The sequence below is a fragment of the Myxine glutinosa genome, chromosome 10 (assembly GCF_964187855.1).
Source record: "Myxine glutinosa chromosome 10, kmMyxGlut1.1, whole genome shotgun sequence".
NCBI lineage: Eukaryota > Metazoa > Chordata > Myxini > Myxiniformes > Myxinidae > Myxine > Myxine glutinosa.
This window is the reverse complement of record NC_136270.1, coordinates 110,063,355-110,083,558: the sequence shown is the minus strand read 5'-3', so window position 1 is coordinate 110,083,558 and position 20,204 is coordinate 110,063,355. Positions and strand designations below refer to the sequence as shown.

Genomic DNA, 20,204 nt, shown 5'->3' with positions numbered 1-20,204 from the left:
TGCGCACACTCTCCCGTCACACCCTCTGTAACACTCACCACCCCGCGCTTCCACGTGCTCCCTCGCACACGCGCTACGATCGACTCACTCTCGCCAGCACACTCACTCCTTGGCACGCACTTTTTCCTCACACACCCCAGAGTCGGACTTTCTTGCACACCTCCTTTTTCGCACACCAGACCTGTCACACACCTCACCAACGGCCTTTCACGAACACCCGGGTCTATCTCGACCCCCAAGCTTCTTAAATCACCTGGCGCATCATACGCACGACCATATTGGTCACCACTTACACCGGGTCCTCTTTCTCTTCGCTTCTCCTCCATCACCTGCGAATCCCTCATCCGGTTAATGAGCACATCATCACGATCCGAACACAGACTTTGGACCAATTCTTTTACTTCCTCCTTTATCTCTTTCTTATCCTCTCTCCGTCGCTTCTTAATTTCGCTCACCCCTTCTTCCACTTCCTCTAATTTTTGCTTCATCTCCTTCATCTCTTCGTGCGCCCCTTTAAGTTCTTCCTCTAACTCCACTTTATTTTTTTCTATGTGCTCCCGCACCTCCCGCTCTTTAACCTCCATTACCTCTACCACCTTGTCCATTTTCCTCGTCAGGTCCTCATGTACCGTCTGGCACTCTTTTTTAATTACCCCTACGTCCTTTTTCATCTCCTTCTGTGTCGATTTTAAACCCTCTATTACCGCTGTGTTCTTCTTTACCTGGTCCCCCAGCTCCTTTTGTCCCACTGTCAGTTGTTCTACTCCCAGCGTCAACTCCTCTATACCACCTTGCAATTTTACAGTCCCCTTTCTCACCTCTTTCTCCATGCGCTCCTTACAGTGCCTCACCTCCTCGCGCACTCCTCCGACCTCCTCACTCACTCCTCTTCTGATCTCCTCTCCCATCACTTGCATCTCCTGCCCAGATGCCACCCTCATCTGCTCCATTTCCTCCCTGTGAGCATCCAGTTTGGTTTCTACCCCCATTCTGACCCCCTCTATCTGCTGCTCCATTTGTTTAACTTCCCTTTCCGCTTGGTCCCTCATGTCCCTCAATTTGCCTTCCATACTGTTTTCTAACCCCTCTAACCCATTTTTCACTCCCTCTATCTGATTCTCCTGGGCAGCCATTCTATTTTCTACCCCCATTAACCCATTTTTCACTTCTTTTATCCCGTTGTCTAACCCCTCAAAATTATTGTCTATCTTCCCAAATTTCTTGTCTAACTCCTCAAAATTATTGTCTAACCCCTCACTGGTACCCCTCGCTTCGTCCCTCATTACCCCCATTTGCTCACTCTGAGCCCTCGCTTCGTCCCTCATTACCCCCAATTGCTCACTCCGAGCCCTCGCTTCGTCCCTCATTACCCCCATTTGGCCCTCCAATCGCTCACCCTGAGCATCCATCCGGTTCCCCAACCGCTCACCCAATCGCTCAATTTGGCTCCCCATACTCATCTGTACAGCTGCCTGTAACTGCGCAATGAGGGCCTGCATGTCAATCGGCTGCATGTTAAAGCCCGCTGATACAGCCGGCTCGGCTACCGCACGCTCGTGCGAGGCGCCTTTTTGCGCGCCCGCTACTTCGTGCGTGACGGCGCTATTTTGCGAACCTGCCGCCCTCACTGCTTCGCTCTCCTCTTGTCCCTCAATTTGGTCCTGGATCGACCCTACCTCACTCTCCTTTACCGGACCCCAGCCGTCTTGATCCGCCATAGCGCGACTTTCAAAACTCGGTTTTTATTTTTTTTATTTTCGTAAAACAAATTGAAATTTCGCCGTTATAATTTCGCGCGGGAAACGCGCTCCGAATCGATTTTCCCTCCCAAAATTTGGGCCTAACTAATTTAGTCCCGGGTTCGAATCCCACTCCTGACACCAATTGTTACAGATACGACTTTGATGGTATGGTGGGCCGAGCGGGATGGCCGCCGTATCCGTACAAGTTACCCCGATTGCACCCGGGGTTGACTAATCGCGCTATGCTGGCTCAATAAGAAAAAGAAGACACCCGGCTGGATTACAATCACACAATACGACACCAGGGATACGGTTCTCAAAGGTTGTTATTACAATTGCGGAAGGTTTAGATTACAGGGACAAGAGGGAAACATAGGAAGGTGGGCACTTAAACACACTTATATTATCCCCGGACAGACGACAGGTAAACGCGGGACAAGGCTCACTCACACGGGGTTTGATGGCCAGGAAAGCGGCAGTCGATGGCTCAGGTGCACCTGGCTCAGGGACAGAATCACGTACGGTGGTGTCCAGCAGATGCGGGGAGGTCGCTCAGCGCTCGTGGGTCGCGACTTTGGTGGAGATGCCGGGGAGGTCGCTCAGCGCTCGGGAGGGTGGCGTCTTGTCCTTCCAAGCTCGGGGCGCATCTGACGTCACGTCCGGCGCGGGGCCGCGTATATCCGGCGGGGAGTCACGCCCTCGCTCGTTAGCTCCGCCCCATATGGCATCGGCCCATGGCTTCTCATTGGGTGCGGGGGTTACCGGCTCCGCCCTTGACGAGGGGCCGACAGGGAGCCCCCTTCTGGGTAACCCCGTCGAGCACATGTTCAATGGCGGCCAACCGAGCCGGAGTGAGGACGCATAGCCGCTGTTGTTGTGGTTGTTGTTGGAGCTTGAGATGATGGGAAGAGATGCGGGGAGGTATGGGAAGGTCCTAAACTCCTACTGGTGCCATATCATCACATTCTGGTGCAACGAAGAGTCATAATTAATGGAAACAAGTCCTTAACTGACATAGATTAAGAATAACTAGCAAGATGTCCTATAATTGTCTACGTGTGGTGCGGGGGACCTGGGCACGACATTTAATGGGGGAATGAAGGGGAAGATCGGCTCTAATGGGTGTTGTTTACAGACAATGGGACTAGGGAATGGGGTAAGGGGAGAGTTGGGGAGTATCGGAGAAGATAGGGGAATATTTACAAGCGGATATGGAGGTCAAATTCCATATTCGCAACAATACCTTGGCTTGATCTTCCGGTCACTTGGGACGGGCACTCTTCCGAGTTAATATATCATGTTCGGACTGGATGTTGAGGACGGAGTGCACTTGCCTTTGAGCTGTGTTTGATTCCCCACCCGACTTAAAATTTTGGGTCGGTGTTTCAGAAGGAAGATGTTGCATCACAGTACTGTCCGTCAGATGTAAATTACACCAGTGATTCCATCTGCTGCCATTCAATCGAGTCCAAGTTTTTTGTTTTTTGTGTACTAAGTTGAGGCACCTTTCGGAGCTAACACATATAACATATAACAAAGGGAGCAGGAGACAAGAGGGGGTGAGAGAGGGAAGCACACCACCAGTAGGGAACAGGGACATCAGGAAGTAGGTGCAAGGGAGAGCGGCTGGAGGTACACAGGATACACGGGATAAACAACATGGCCACTACAGGGAATTTCAGGAAAGAAAACAGGCAATTTGAAGGAGGTGGGTTTGGGGTGTATTAACGGGGGTGGGAAAGATCAAGGTTTTGGATGGGGGAAGATATGATATAGTGGTGAACAGCTATTTTGAAGACTTGGAGGGAGGAGAGGGATTGAAGAGAGAGAGGGAGTTTGTTCCAGAGGTGGGAGAAAAGAGGAATGAAGGAGTGAAGGTGAGCAGAGAGTCTTGATTTTGTCAGTTTAACCATAAGAGGGATGCTGGCAGATCTTGTGTGACCTGTAGGACTATTTGTGGGACAGAGGACAGACAGAGTAGGGGGTGCTAGGCCGGAGAGTAGTCGGACGAAGACAGAAAGACCACCAACCTGCCTACAGTGAGAGAGTGATACCCCTCAGAATCAGCTCCATCGAGGGAGATACTTTGTTGGTGGAAGTTAAAATATCCCACTGTTTCCTTTGCGATGATTAGACGAGTTGTCTGAACAATTTACCAAATAATGGAATATCCACCTTCAGTCAAACGTCAGGCCTGGCCAGCCATTTTGAGCAAGTCCTTTTTAGCCTACCCAACAAGAAGGTGGGAATAATTGGATCCATTAAAAATGAAGTCATTGTGGGGGAGTAACAGCCGAGGATATGCATTATTCAATCTACAAAAGGGCAGCTTGGTTGTTAAACGCAGACTCTTTTGCACAATTTACTTCATCAATCATCATCTGTGCAATGTATTTTGTGCAATTAATTTTTTTTATTCCATCACAGGTGGAGATGCAACTCAGCCATTAATAATCCTTTTTTTGTGTTATTTATTTTTAATGCCTCCGCCGATGAAGTCGCCGGAGTCATTATGTTTTTGGGTTGTCCGTCCGTACGTCCGTCCGTCCGTACAGGCTAAACCTCGTTTTTTCTCAGTAACCATATGTCCGATTGAGACGAAACTTTCAGGCTAGGAGTGACACCCATGCATAATGTTTTTATGGTAATTATGACGTCATAGGTCACGTGGTATGGCAGCTATCTTGGATTAAAAGTAAATAATTAAAAAATTAGTTGTCGGAAGCCGCTGAATGGAAAAATTTGAAACTTGGCGCGTTGCCAAGTACTCCCAATAGGGGACAAAACATGATAATGATATCATAGGTGAAGTGGTATACCAGCCAAAAATGTATTAATCGAATTCCTTTTCCTAAAAATCTGAAATTGCACGCACATGATCTATGGCCCATTTGTATTGAAATATTAAATTTATGACATCATAGGTCACACGGTTTGGCAGCCATATCGGATTGAAAAACGAACCTTATTATATTGGCGACACAGTCGATTTTTTTGTAGTTTTTAATTATTCCTTCTTTTTTTTCTCTCCGAGCGTTAACTTCATTTTGATTCTTAATGTTCCAAAACATGTGCTTTTCATTTATCTTTTTGAGTCAAAAAGCCAAATTTGCCACATCAAGCACCTTTAGGAATTTCAAAGGACATCTTCTGTAAATGTAACATTGCTGTGGTAGTGTGGTATACCATCTCGATAAAAGGGGACAATGAAGGCCAACATTCTGAAGTCTGCTATCAATTTCTGAAGTCTTCCAACAAATCCTTTTAGGAATTCAAGGGATAATAACATAATTGTTGGTTTTGACACACAGAGCACTTAGTCCTTCAATTGAGTGGGAACGATGGTGGTTCCATGCCAAGCTCTTCGATCATAACACCTTTTGGCACTTTGAAGCACGTGCATTTCCGGTGTACTTCTAAATTGGCTAAATAGCATACAAATCATGAATGCTGATGTGGCCTAATTTTACCTAGCGCAGAGCATGCCTGTGCATGATGACACACGTGGGATAAGGTGATGTGCATTATTTCCTGAAAGCCGAAGCTAATGAGCATTAGGTTACCTGCCTCTGGGCTCATGTATGCTCTGGAGCTGTTTCCATTTACATGGGCAACCTGTCATCTCTGACTCCTGAGGTGTTGTTAAAATTCACTGATCAGCCTCCTCGACTCGGCCCTACCATTTCCTAATGGCAGAAGATCGTTGCACTTAACACTCTGCGCAAGTTTTTGCTGATAATGTTTTGCCTTTATTGCCAACTATAATCTTATAAAACAAATTTGGTAAAAGAAACCTAGAAGGTGGCATTGCGGTTCGGGCATCTTCTCGGGAAGTGCTCTAATTTTGACATTGATTGGGTTATACCAAATATGTTAATGATGGGATGTGCTGCTTCCTCATTTGAAAATCAGGACTTAGAGGACGGGACATGGAAGGATAACCCCCATGGATTGAGATCCCATGAGGGTGGGGTGAGGTTTGGGGGCAGAGGGCATGTCTTCTTAATTTTCCTACTGACTGAGGAGATAAAAGTGAAAGTACAAGGTTGATGGCACCCAGAGTTCTCAGGGAAATTACGTACACTTACACGAAGGCACCGCCTGTGTTTGCCTTCACTTGAGTCTGGTCTTGTATCGTGTGTATGTGTGTGTGTGTCTGTGCGTGCACTCATTATTTGTGTAACAGTTCCTGAACAAGTCTTGCACCCAGTACAATAAAAAATAGGGGCAATACCCCTGGCGCTTACCTGGTAGAATAAACAATAAACTACATTGACTAAAGGTATTTGAAACCAATTTCATTGGTTGCTAGAAGACAGCGCAGCATGTGGAATCGTACAAACATAATCAAAAGACTTTAAGCAAACAAAGAAGAAAACAAGTCAGGAGACGACGATGGTTCACGAGCGAGCGGTATTCAATGACAAAGGACGGACTATAACCGAAACAGGCCTGGACTTGGGGGTCGGGGGCCCACGTGGCAGGTGTCGGCCCCCGACATGTGGTGTACATGCCTATTTACAAAGGGCCCCAATGCGCTGTGTGCACAGGCCTTTTAGAGCCAGCTGTATGTAATTGTGTGTGGTGCTGGCCTGGAAATGTCAAAACGAAGGTTACTGACCTTGAAATGAGATAGAAAATAATGTATAATCAGTTATCAGGTAAGTTAGCTACACAATACCGGAAATTCGGGTCGATTCCGACAACTTTGATAATTTGACCTTTGTGACCTTCACAGGTCAAAGGTCGAAGATTCTTAAATTTGTTGGAAAACTTGTATTTCATGATGTATGTGATAATATAAGATCATGTATGACATTTCACCCTATCAGGAAGCGAACATCTATCTATAATTCCAGCAATCTCTGTGTGTCTGTCTGTGTGTCTGTGTGTCTGTGTGTCTGTGTGTCTGTGTGTTTGTCTGTGACCGCTGTTTCTCGACAACCACGGGTCCGATATACTTGAAACTTGCCAGGTATATTGCTGGGGACCCGAGGATGTGCCTTTTCAAGGTTTGTAATTAATCGGACAAGTACCTACCGAGCTATGTCCAAAAAACGCTTCAACCAATCAGAGAGCAGCGAGCTATCACGTGTGCCGAACCGTTAATGCAATGCAAGCGTTAATGCGTTAATGCAAGGCTTTTCTTTTTTTCCCTCTTCTCTTTCTACTTTTCCTTGCGATTAAATTGCAAACAGCCAAAATACGTTGGCGCTAATTGAATAATTGGCCATTAACACTAAAATAATCGTAACTGCGATATGCCAACTTCCGGACAGTGCAGCCTTCCATGTTGTTGTTGTTTGCAGCAGCTGTTTGCAGCAAGGCAAGGCTTTTCTTTTTTTCCCTCTTCTCTTTCTACTTTTCCTTGCGATTAAATTGCAAAAAGCCAAAATACGTTGGCGATAATTGAATAAATGGGCATTAATAGATAGATAGATAGATATGCGATATGCGAACTTCCGGACAGTGTGCGCGTTACGAGCTGACCGCCATTACGGTACGTAATTCGATTTCTTATGCGCATTATTTCTCCCAATTCAGTCAGAGCGAAGGGCGGAAGCGAAGAGCGTTGTTATTTTTTGTTTACGGGCGTACGGGCGGGGTAGAGCGTACGGGTAGCGTTTTTTTTTTTTTTTGGCAAGGAACGGGCACCCACGTACGGGCAATGCCCTAGTTGTAATAAAACCATCAAAAATCGACTTTTCTAAATTTCGTGACCTTGTGACCTTGGGGCGAAAATGATAAATCGAGCTCCGTGGGGCTAGACACATGACATTGGCCTAACCAAATACCGAAACCTCTGTCAGATTTCACCAAACCCCTCGGAGAAGATGTGGCTTGAACCCGATTACCCCATAAAAAGACATCTTTTTCGGGCGTGGCTCCGCCCACAATGGGCGCAATACGCCCACTCTATGCAGGACACAACTATATCGTGATATCAATCTCCCACCCAAGTTTCATCAAGATCGGATGATATCATCAGGTAGTTATGCTGCGGACAGACAGACAGACACACACCCATGACGAATATAGTGGTCACTCTGTTTGATAACTCGTGAACCAATACCTATTTTGGGGGGGGAACGTCCCCCCCCCCCTCCATAGACTTCCAAAGGGGCACATTTTTTTTAAATTCCGTGAACAAACCTGGAACATCACAGGTGATGAAGGTTGTGGTCAAGTTTCATCGGAATTGTATGTGTAGTTTCTGTGAAGAAAGCAAATACTTATTTTGGGGGGCAACGCCCCCCCCCGGTAGACCCCTAAAGGGGCAGATATATATATTTTAATGCCGTGATCAAACTTTGGTACATCACTGGTGATGAAGGTTATGGTGAAGTTTCATCGAAATAGTGCATGTGGTTCTGAGAATAAAAAGGAAATTCCTATTTTTGGGGGTCAATCCTGGATCCACTTTGTCCCCCGGTAAACCCCCTTAGATCCAGATTTTTTTTTAATGCCGTGAACAAACTTTGGTCACAACACAACAAATATCATTTGTGCCAAAGTTTGGTCACAATCCCTTCAGCGGCTTTGGAGAAGAAGTTTCAAGTGTTTACGGATGGATGGATGTACTGATGGACAGACGACGCCCCATCGCATAAGCTCCCCTGAAATTCGTTCCTGCTGAACTAAAAGTCTAATCGGCTTGTTCCTATCACCTACCTAACCCATCCACCAAGTTTTGTCATAATCCATCCAACACTTTTTGAAACATCATGCTGTATATAGTTTTTGACCCAATCTCTCGATATTGAAGAATCACTCAAAAAACAAGAAATAGCAATCAGAGATTGCAGACCCTCGCCAGGATGTGGTTGTGTGGTGTATTTTGTGTGGTGTTTATTACCTGCTGTGTTTGTGTGATTTATTGACAACGTAGATTTACGTTCAATCCAATATGGCTGGCAAACCACGTGACTGATTACGTCACAAATTTAATTCTCCCACACAATTTTTGTGTAGATCACGCTCAAATTTCAAACTGATCGGATCAAGCATTCTACTTGTCTAATTATGACGTCATAATGAAGGCACTCATGACATCATCATTTACATATCTTATTGTACTTGACAATTGACAATACATTGGGACATTTGTACATTGGGAGTACTTGACAATGAGCCTTGTTTCAATTTTTTTCCATGGAGCTGTTTCAGAGATATAGAGGTGCAAAGGTTTTCAGTTTTTCCAAGATGGCGCCCGTACTACTTGAGCTATGACGTCATAATTATCATTTAAAAAACCTACAGGAGGAGGCGCTCCTAAGGTGAATATTTTGTGTCAGTCGGACCAACAGTTGCAGAGAAAAGCAAACTCACATCTGTGCAGACAGACAAACAGACAGACAACAAGACAGACAAACAAACAAACTGACCCAAATGCAATACCCTCTCTGGCATGGGTAATTAAAATATATCCTGCTCACAGACAAGCAGACAGACTGACAGACAGACAGAAATGGGGATGAAAATATATCAGCCGTCCACCTTCAGTGTACGATGTAACGAGAATGTTCATAGATACATTACCCCACGTAGTCTTGAGAAACAAGGACAAAGCGGGGTCTGTCAACGACAAATTTGATTGGTTGTGATTCATGATGTAAAATGCTGTAATATTTTATCCAAGTCCTGCTAAACTGAAGGGTTTTGAAAATGTGGAAAAGGCGATTTGTGTTCTACAATGTTCAAGAATGTAATGAAATTTGAATAAAATAAACATTTTAAAAGGACATTGAAAAATATCTTAACTTTACTGCCATTGATGCAGAGCCTTTTACACCACCTTATTTAAAAAAAAACATTTTATTAGTTATTTGTGCCTGTTGTTTGTGTTCTTTATGACGTCCTTAAAAACAGTAGGTTTCCTGTTTGGAATGATTTTAAATTTTGTTTGACTGCCAGACCGGTGTGTAATTTAATGAGATTTGGAGCTAATTTGCGGTAAAACTACAGGTTTGCTTGCTGATTCATGTTCTGATTCGTATTCAAAATATAACGTTCAATTGAAATTGAGTTGTTGCTCAATCATCAACTGATCTTTGTAGACAGACAGCAGTGAACCGATTGCTTAACCCCGTTTTTTGCTTTGTGTGCTTGGGGTAAAAAACAGAAACACTGCAATGTTTACTTAAATATTAATTAGTCATCAGTTATGTGCCTTATAGCAGGGCCGAGCACTATCCCGTGAAGTGGATTGTGCCTCCATTGCACCTTTGCAAGCAATGGAATTGACCGCCTTGTTTTTCATCCACGCTTTCCCACCAGGCTTGGGAAATTTGAACGCACGTCTAACCAATCGCAACACAAAAACTCCACCAAACCCAACTATACATTTATTTATCACTAGCTGAAACCCGTGGAACATCCACGGAAGGGAGGATGTGGTGTATGGATAGAGTGTACCATTATGGATGGCATAGGGGATTTGCTTGTCCGAGTAAGAGTTAGGAAGAAAGATGAGAATGAAGAGTGCGTATATGAACAACGTATTTATTGCAATCTATTTAAATGACAACGCTACGATATACTTTTGAAAAATGAATGGATTCGTAATAGGAATCGGCATAGCACCACTCTGGGATTGTCCACTCAGTGGACGGCTTGCTGTCGCCTTCGACTGTCCAATCAGTGGACGGCTCGCTTCGCCTTCGCCCAGCAGACGCCAATACGATGGCGTCGTAAGATGGCGTCGTATCGGCAGTTAATCGGATTATTTTGGGCCCCAACGTCGGCTAATTCAGATTTTTCGAGTATGGCTGTACGTGATAAACAAAGAGCGCGGTTCGTAGATCGTAAATCCATTAGTGCCGTGGGCATCGGGTCACTGGGTGCGGGGTAAAAGGGATAACAAAGTCGAGTCCTCACGCTATTATTATATAGATTTCAATAGAAATGTCAAGGAATAAAAACTTCAATTACAAAATGTCTGTTACATCGATTATGGTAATCCTAAAGACAGACATACATACACACACACACACACACACACACACACACACACACACACACACACACACACACACACACACACACACACACACACACACACACACACACACCAGATTCACTTTTTTGTTCAAAAATAATTGACGAATTTTAAAGAAAGAATGATAAATGAGCAATTTCATGGAGATTTTGTTTTAAAACACATTTTCGTATCCAAGAACATAATGGCACATGGATGCTGTAACTGCTGTTCTCATCTCTTTCAAATATTGCAATTTGAGTATAATTCTACGGTAATTGCTTTCTGAGTATCTGGTTACTCAATTATGGTGAAAGGGTCAGACCAGAGGTTGAAACTGAGAACAAAAAATTGTGTTTTGGCCCATCTAATTAAATGGCTGTTTCCATTGTGGTTTTGTCTCTTTGATTCAAATACAAACCCTTTGCTTTACCTGACCCTAGTCTCATCGATGCTTGTTCCAATTTATTTTTCAATGTCCATATGTGTCTGATGCGAGATCTTGCATTGACGTCCTTTACGTGAATGGATTATAATTTGAGTAATTAAAAAAAAAAACAATTGCTATTTCTCTCTTTTATCACTACGCTTTTCACCTGCCGTAGTGTGGAGCTGACTGGCAATACATCCTAACCTGGTGTGTGTGTGTGTGTGTGTGTGTGTGTGTGTTTGTTTGTTTGTTTGTGTGTTTGAGCAAACTTTTCCTGATATATGTTGGCTCAAAGGCTCATACATTTTTTGTTCTTTTTTATATTCCTGGTGATTTGAGGTTTAGCGTGCAATCGAGCTTTTCACATGCGCGTTGTTAAATCATGATCAAAAGAAAGGAAGAATTGAAATAATATTTGTTCAAGGTGAGATGAAGCACCTGGGGAGAGGAAAATATTTATGGGGAAAAAAAAATGTAGGTGGTTGATTTAGAGTGGTTGTGATCAAAAGAACAAACTTTTTTTGGTTATAAATCACTGTGAGCTTTTTTGGAACGAGGAAAAGTTTGTGATGCTGCGGAACAAAAAGAAAGATAAAATAAATAGAAAGAGACTGCATTTTTAATATTCTCCCACAATAATTTACATCAAGTGTCCTTTTTCAATAGTTAGCCCATCTCCTGCACAGCAGGAGACAGGTTTTGCAATCAATTATGTGTGTCTGTCTGTCTGTCTGTCTGTCTGTCTGTGTGCATGTCTGCCTGTCTTGGCCCTAACTTGTTTACCATTTGAGCTATTGTCATCAAATTTTCACCAAAGCTTTATTATGAGAATATGGAGAAGTCAACTTAATAATTTGGTCAAAAGGTCAGCGTCACATAAAATCGTCAATTTTCATCATATTGACCTGAAATTTTCAGAATTTGCATATTGGGTCACTTAATTGCTTCCCCAATCAAAAGCTACAAGTAAATTTTTTTAATATCGAAAGGTCAAAGGTCAAGGTTGTATTAGATCATCAATATTCATCCAATTGACCTGAAATTTTAAGAATTTGCATATCGGGTCACTGAATTGGTTCACCAATCAAAATGTGGGAGTCAATTGTTTTTTTTAGATCAAAAGGTCAAGGTTGTATACGATCGTCAATTTTCATCCAATTGACCTGATATTTTAAGAATTTGCATATTTTAAGAATTTGCATATCAGATCACTGAATGGGTTCACCAATCAAAAGGTGGGAGTTAATTGTTTTTTTTAGATCAAAAGGTCAAAGTTGTATACGATCGTCAATTTTCATCCAATTGACCTGATATTTTAAGAATTTGCATATATGTTTAAGAAATTTGCATTTAAGAATTTTTTTTATATCAAAAGGTCAAGGTTGTATACGATTGTCAATTTTCATCCCATTGACCTGAAATTTTAAGAATTTGCATATCGGGTCACTTAATTGGTTCACCAATCAAAAGTTAGGAGTCAATTGTTTTTTTTAGATCAAAAGGTCAAAGGTCGAGGTTGTATAGATCGTCAATTTTCATCCAATTGACCTGAAATTTTAAGAATTTGCATATCGGATCACTGAATTGGTTCACCAATCAAAAGGTGGGAGTCAATTGTTTTTTTTAGATCAAAAGGTCAAAGTTGTATACGATCAGCAATTTTCATCCAATTGACCTGATATTTTAAGAATTTGCATATTTTAAGAATTTGCATATCGGATCACTGAATGGGTTCACCAATCAAAAGGTGGGGGTCAATTGTTTTTTTTATATCAAAAGGTCAAAGGTCAAGGTTGTATACGATTGTCAATTTTCATCCGATTGACCTGAAATTTTAAGAATTTGCATATCGGGTCACTTAATTGGTTCACCAATCAAAAGGTAGGAGTCAATTGTTTTTTTTAGATCAAAAGGTCAAAGGTCGAGGTTGTATAGATCGTCAATTTTCATCCAATTGACCTGAAATTTTAAGAATTTGCATATCGGATCACTGAATTGGTTCACTAATCAAAAGGTAGGAGTTGATTATTTTGTTGTAGATCTAAAGGTGAACGGTTATTTTGAATCTAATGGTGAATCTAAAGGTGAATCTAAAGGACGGTTATTTTGAGCGTACGTAATAAAAAGAAGACGTCCGAATACAAACGGACGTGGATGGGCTTTGCCTTTTCAGATGCTGCTTTCTATTTCGCCGTTTGTTTTTCTAATCCAAACGTTTTAAGGCCCTCTCAACTTTTGGTGGTCATGTTAATCCATCAAATGTAAGAGCTGTTGTCTGCATGTGTCTTCACAGATGCTGTTCCTCCGTTCTTCAAGCGTGAACCACCGCATTCGCAGCTTCACCTGGAAGGCAACCGCCTGGTGCTGACATGTCTCGCCGAGGGCAGCTGGCCCCTTGAATTCCGCTGGCTCTTCAATGACGCTGAAGTTGCCCCTTTTTCCACCGAGAACAGGTGAGCGCTCAGGTTGCTGTCTCTTTAAGAACGATGTGTGACATGTGGCCTCGGCTCAGCTGTTGTTACCTGAGCTGTCTTTTTGTTTCTCGACAATTATTCAAGAGCGTTCAGTGTCAAAGGAATGTCGGAATTCTACTCATTGGTTTGAACGGCGAAACAAAACGAAATTTCCCCTCGACAAGAGGCCGATCGGACCACCACACCTGTGTTTCACCCCCATTTTTCCCACTGTAGCTTCTCGCAGGTAGTAAGCGAGACAAGGAGGCAATTTGCTATTTATTTCAGCGTGCAGGTATATGATGGCCTGCTGTTGGGTAATCTTAAAGGAATACGACCAAATGTAAGGGCGACAGCTGGCTTTGTCGTTGACCACACGATGCTATGCTCCGAGATGCAGCGCCCCCTGCTGACAGCAGCACTTTGTAGTCGATTCCGATCCACCTGGGATTGAACACAACAAGCAGCTCATTGTTGAGTCAGCATTTGAACGCAACTGTCTGGCACCTGTACATAAGGAAATTAATAAGAGGTAAAAACAGTGTTAAACTATTTTTATTTTCTATATTGAAGCGTTATTGTGTACGAAAGATTTGATAAGGCACACCTAATGTTGTGAGCAAAGTTACAGGCAAATAATAGTAAAATGTCAACCTGCGTCATTTACGCTGATCTCAAGTTTTCAGCACCAAAATAATCGAGAATATGTACTGTATATAAAAAACACAGTTGTCGTGTGTGTGTGTGTGTGTGTGTGTGTGTGTGTGTGTGTGTGTGTGTATGTGTGAGTGTGGGTGTGTGTGTGTGTGTGTAAGTATATGTAAGTATATGTGAGTGTGTGTGTGTGTGTGTGTGTGTGTGTGTGTGTGTGTGTGTAGAAGTCTATGTGAGTGTGTGTGTGTGTAGGTGTGTGTGTGTGTGTGTGTGTGTGTGTGTGTGTGTGTGTGTGTGTGTGTGTGTGTGTGTGTGTATATATATACGTATGTGTGTTTTATCGTATCACTTATCCAAAATAATTTGAATTTAAAAAAAAAGGTTCAATATACTCGCACTCTTTACTCGAGTTACAAAGTTACTAAGGTGTCCAGCCTGGGTACGCATCCCGTCCCAGCTATAACGTTGAATCCCGGTTTTTCACAGAAAGGGTGATTCATCATTGTGTGTGCCGTCCCTCGGATGGACGTTAAACTGGGTCGTCTCATCTGCCACCATTAGGTAGTGGACATTAAAGATCCCCATGATGTCCTTCGTTGAGGGTAGGTGAGCTATCGCCAGCATCATGGAGATTTCAACCACACAAGAACGTGGGAATAATTGTTGTGATTACAGAAGAAGAAGAAGAAGAAGAAGAAAGAGAGGAAGAAGAAGAAGATAGTTTGCGTAAATAAGATGCTTTTCTATTTCACACTTTACGAATGCCTTTTTTGGAGAAAAACATTCCAAGGAAGCTCTAATTGCAATTGCAAGTGGAACGAGGAGAAAGATATAAAATGTCGTAGCCCCCGTGGTTTTAATAATTTTGCTGTATGGAGTTAAAGACCACCAGTCTTTGGTGGGATTACAAGTTGGCCATTTTTGCATATGTACACTCTCAGGTATTGTCTTTGTGCAAAGTTTGAACAAAAGTGGACCATGCATGTTCAACGAATGGTTCGGGACATGTTTAAGTAACAAAATGGCCACCAGTCGGCCATCTTGGATCTGATCACGAAACAAAATGACGTGCATATGTAAGCCATCATTTATTATCTGTGTGCCAAGCTTGAACAAGGTTGGTAAATGCCTGTCCGAGAAATGGTTGAAGACACGTTCAATATCGGGTTTATTTTACAACTAAAATGGCCGCAAATCGGCCAAAAAATGATCGCATCGTGAAACAAAATAATGCGCATATGTATTTCTTCATGTGTTGTATTTGTGCCCAGAATGAACAAAATCGGTTCAACCATGTCCGAGATATGGTTGCGGACAGACGTACTGATGCACGGACACATGGACGAGACCCAATTCATAAGACCCCGTTTCGGACTAAATCCAATGGGGGCTCATAGCGAGGGGAGTGAGAGCGAAGCAGCACAGAAGTTATCAATATATTGAAACGAGTCAGACACAGGTAACCTGAACAAATCACAAAATTAGACTCGCATCACCTTCAGTTGACTATCAGACCTAGTCAGTCGCCCGGTTCATCAAAGACCTGGGCCAAGAATGTTTACCCGAATCCCCACAAGAAGGTGAGACTTACTGTGGCCAGGTAGTACTGTAGGAGTAGTCGTAGTTAATCCAAGTCTCTAGGAGACTGTGCTGTCCATTTATATTTTTCAAAGAGAGTGAACCTAACTATGACGTCAAGAAATGGTTTTCCCTGAAGCTGGTCATGTTTGGATTGAAGAAAACTTGTGTTGTCCCTTGAATTCCTGTTTCAGTCATGAAAACAGAGCTTGAATCTATGCAGAAATTGTTCCTTTCAACCAGCGTTTTCAACACTTTTAATGCAGAGAAATGTAAAAAATAGCCTCGAGTGGCCTGACTAATCTCTTGAGGTTGTAGGTTGACCACTGATGATTTGGGGGGACCCCCCTGGCACCCCCCCATGATATACGAAATCGAAAAGTCAAAGCCAGAGAGATTGTGCGGACTACTATCTCGTATTTGTGTGTCAAGTTTCAGAGCAATCAGCCCGCGAGATAAGGGAGAGGTAGCAAAAATAGCAAAAAGGTAACAGACGGATGGACGGACGGACAGACATCCGGACATCACAACCCATTTTATGTTCTCATCTCTTCGAGAATCGAGATGAGACGACCTAATAAATCAGTTGAATAATTGTTTTAAATTATTGAGTGTAAACTACAGATATAAATTGACTTTTTCCAAGATGGGCAGTCCAAATTTAGTATTTGCTCACAAAGGTAAGTTTGAGATCCTTAGGCCGGTGAGCTGAACATACAAACACATTCTCTAATTGTTTCTCCCTTAACCTGAGGACAGGGAGCGTGGGAGGGAAGCCATTGCAAAGGTCTGTTGGAGGCCCAGTCCGCAGGCCTTTTCTGGAAGATGTCATGGATTTGTACTTTGTAACAAGGCAGCCTGTGTAATTACAGTGTTCCTGATCGCGAAGGAAGCCTACGCTGAGGTTCCAAGAAGCTAAATGCAGGAGGGAGGATCGAGGGTGACACAGGCCATTTGTTGTTGAGGGTTTGGGTGGGCGTTGGAATGAGAGATCTACTGGAGAAATGTGGTGGGAAGGGCAGGAATGCAGTCGGTTTGATCCGAAAGACGACAGCTGGCTATACAGTCACCGGAGTGCTTATACAGGCGTGCAGCAATGCCTACTGGGAAGTTTGCTGATCACATTGCAAAATCACTTGAAGCATTGACTGTGGTTTATTTTACTCTTCGACAATGATTGCAAACTAAGAGATGCAGTACGTCTCGACGTGTGCGCTTTGTGGTATTGTCTTGTCTTGTGATGACCGTATAGGCCTAGCTAGTGTTGATTTAATGGTGGACATATTAGTGTAGCGTAGCATTTCCACAATGCCGTTCGGGAGATGGAGAAGAAAGCAAACGGGGAGGGTTGAAGGAGGAAACCATGCACACGTGTCCGGCAAAGGACATACGGGCACAGCAGATGGCCGGGCACGCATTACTGGCACGCAAGAAGAGCTGAAGTGCCGGGCAGCCTGAGGCCTGGGACTGTCATGACCTGTCATTTGTTTGATTGCCCTTCGTGGTTTTTGCAAGCTATTCATGGGTAGAGTGAATGTTGCAGCATCCTCAGAGCAATGGAGGAGGGGGAAGACGTTGCTCTTTTAAAATCCTCTCACTCTTTTTCTGGCATTCCCGCCCCTCTCTCGAACCTCTCATCATCCTGAGTATCCCGAGAGCTCACGTACCGGCAAAGTGTGGCATAATTAGGCCCTTTTGTGATTTATTCCATTGAAGAAGGTTTCTTATTCAAAACTGTACATCTCCGACACCCATTGCAACTTTAACCCATTTGGGACTCTAAAATGCACTTGTATGGATCTTCCTTATCTCATTCGGTCAATTGCTTCATGATCTCTCCTCGTCTGTTGTTGCCAATACAGGATCTTCCTTTCCATTAGCAAGTGCTCCTTTTGTACAGAAGGTATTTTTGTCAGTCCAAGTCTGTTCGTACTCTGCATATGTCCCCACCTCTCACATCCACATGTGTTTGTATGAGTGTGTCGTTGGTTGCTATCTCCATGGGTCTCAGAAGGTGGAATCATGGCCAAGGTTGTGGACCCGCTGTTTCGAGAGGCCCTAGGCTGAAAGGATCGAAACCTTAAGGAAGAATGGTACCCAGCTGATGATCCGTGCAGTCAGGAAACCAGTCAATTGTTTAAAGGTTGTAAGGTTTTTCAAGGTTTATAAGGGAACTATGTTTTGAGGTTTACAATTTAAATAAAGTTGAATATGGGATGTTATGAAATTACCATAATTTACACCAAGCTTTCAAATTATATTATACGAGAAGGACCCGCTCCCTCGGGGAGCGGCCAGGGTGGTTATGTTATTATCCTCATTCAAACGTGTAATTCAGTATGCCTCTCCAAAATACCTCTTGCTGCATAATTCAAAACACCTCGCTGCACTGGAAAATGTGGGGACAGGAATACTGAAAGTGTGGGGACTTGTAATACCCTCTCCCACCTAGAGGTGGCGCTACACAATACATATTACTTCGATAATTTGTTGCTCCCTCCCCCCCACCCCCCCTCTCACCCCCTCCACCCTTCGCCCTCCAACACCCATCCCATGACAACTGACAAAGATAGGAAAAAAAATAGCTATGTGCACAAATTGGGGTCATGCTGATCCTATGCGGCAAGTCTGGATGTAATCGGCCCAGAACTGTAGGAGGGGTAGCGCGACAAACATACACACAAACACACACATACCGCTCCGTGAATTGTGTGTGCATGTGTGTGTGTGTGTGTTTTGTGTGTGCGCGTGTGTTTTGTGTGTGTGCACGTGTTTGTGTGTGTGTGTGTGTGTGTGCATGTGTGTGTGTGCACGTGTGTTTGTGTGTGTATATGAGTGTGTGTGTGTATGTGTGTGCATGCGTGTGTGTGTGTGTGTCAGTCAGATTATTTGAGGTGTGCAAATCTACTGGTCTAGACCCACAGTTTCTCTGACCCACAGTTTATTTTTATTAATCTTAGAGCCTCCAGCAGTTTCCACACCTGTGGAGCAAAGCAATTTGTACACAGGTACCGGGTGGTTCCGAGCCAGTGATATGAACACTTTTTCAGTGCACACAAGGAGAATGAGGGAGTGAAGAACTCCACAAGACACACAGGCTCAAGTTAAGTGACTATAAGTGCCCTGAGCAGATGCTTGCTTGTGATAAGCTGTCTTGCTATTTTTCTTGATTGATTGGTATGATTTAATTTTTCAACCAATTTGAAATTCAATTTGTTCTGCGTTATTGCATATCTAATCAACAATTATTTTGGAAGGAAGTGCACCTTTGAGTTGGTATTTATGCTTTTTGTGTACGTGCGTGTGTGTGTGACTTTAATTGTCCCCCGTCGCACCGCGGAGCGAAAGGGGGACTATGGTTTTACCCTCCGTCCGTGTGTGCGTCCGTCCGTGCGTGCTTCCGTCCGTCCGTGCGTGCGTACGTGCACTGCAATACCTTTATAAAAGTAAGTGAAGGACCGAATTCTAATTTGGTGTGTGGGTGCAACTAGGCATATGGAAGAACCCTATTGAAAATTAAGTCGCCACGTCAAAATCCAAGATGGCTGTCACCATAGCTAAACCTTGTGAGCGGAATATCTTGAAAAATAAATGAACGACTAACTTCTGATCTGGTGTGTGGGTGTATCTACACATAAGGAAGAACGCTATTGAAAATTGGGTCGCCACGTCAACATCCAAGATGGCCGCCGCCATGTATGTCTGAACCTTGTGAGTGAAATATTTTGAAAAATAAACGAACTACTAACTGATAATCTGGTCTGTGGGTGTATCTAGGCATAGTAATGAACGCTATTGAAAATTGGGTCGCCACGTCAAAATCCAAGATGGCCGCCACCATATATATGTCTGAACCTTGTGAGCGAAATATCTTGAAAAATAAACGAACTATTAACTTCTAATCTGGTCTGTGGGTGTATCTAGGCATAAGGATGAACGCTATTGAAAATTGGGTCGCCACGTCAAAATCTAAGATGGCCGCCGCAATGTATGTCTGAACCTTGTGACATAAATATCTTGAAAAATAAGCGAAGTACTCGCGAGATCTTGTCGGGGCGGTCACGGTTTTTCGAAGCTGTTCCACGATCTTCACGCACGCTCGAAGTTAAGTAATTGTCACATTTGTATTTTTGTCGAAACTGTATTTATATTACGTTTGTGTACCTTTTGCGTGTCCCTCGGAAGATTTATCGGTGTTAATCTTTCATACCTGTAAAAAATAGTCGAGTATTTCGTGCCACGCGGCCACGCGGCCTAGTTGTTGAAGCTTCCGCCCTTGAGGCCTGGTTCTCTCCGGGCATCCAAAGCGGTTATTTTTTCATTCGTGTGTTTGTCAAATTTCAACTTGTTATTTTATCGTCCATGCGTTA

The 20,204-nt window shown here is 43.4% G+C and overlaps 1 protein-coding gene across 1 annotated transcript in view; it reads left to right on the top strand.

Annotated features, from left to right (window-relative positions):
• SDK2 (sidekick cell adhesion molecule 2) overlaps positions 1 to 20,204 on the top strand; it is a 990,523-nt gene that overhangs the window by 267,907 nt on the left and 702,412 nt on the right. Inside the window, exon 2 of the mRNA XM_068126284.2 lies at positions 13,443 to 13,602. Coding sequence (XP_067982385.2) covers positions 13,443 to 13,602 — 160 coding nt within the window. The remainder of the gene's footprint in view (positions 1 to 13,442; positions 13,603 to 20,204) is intronic.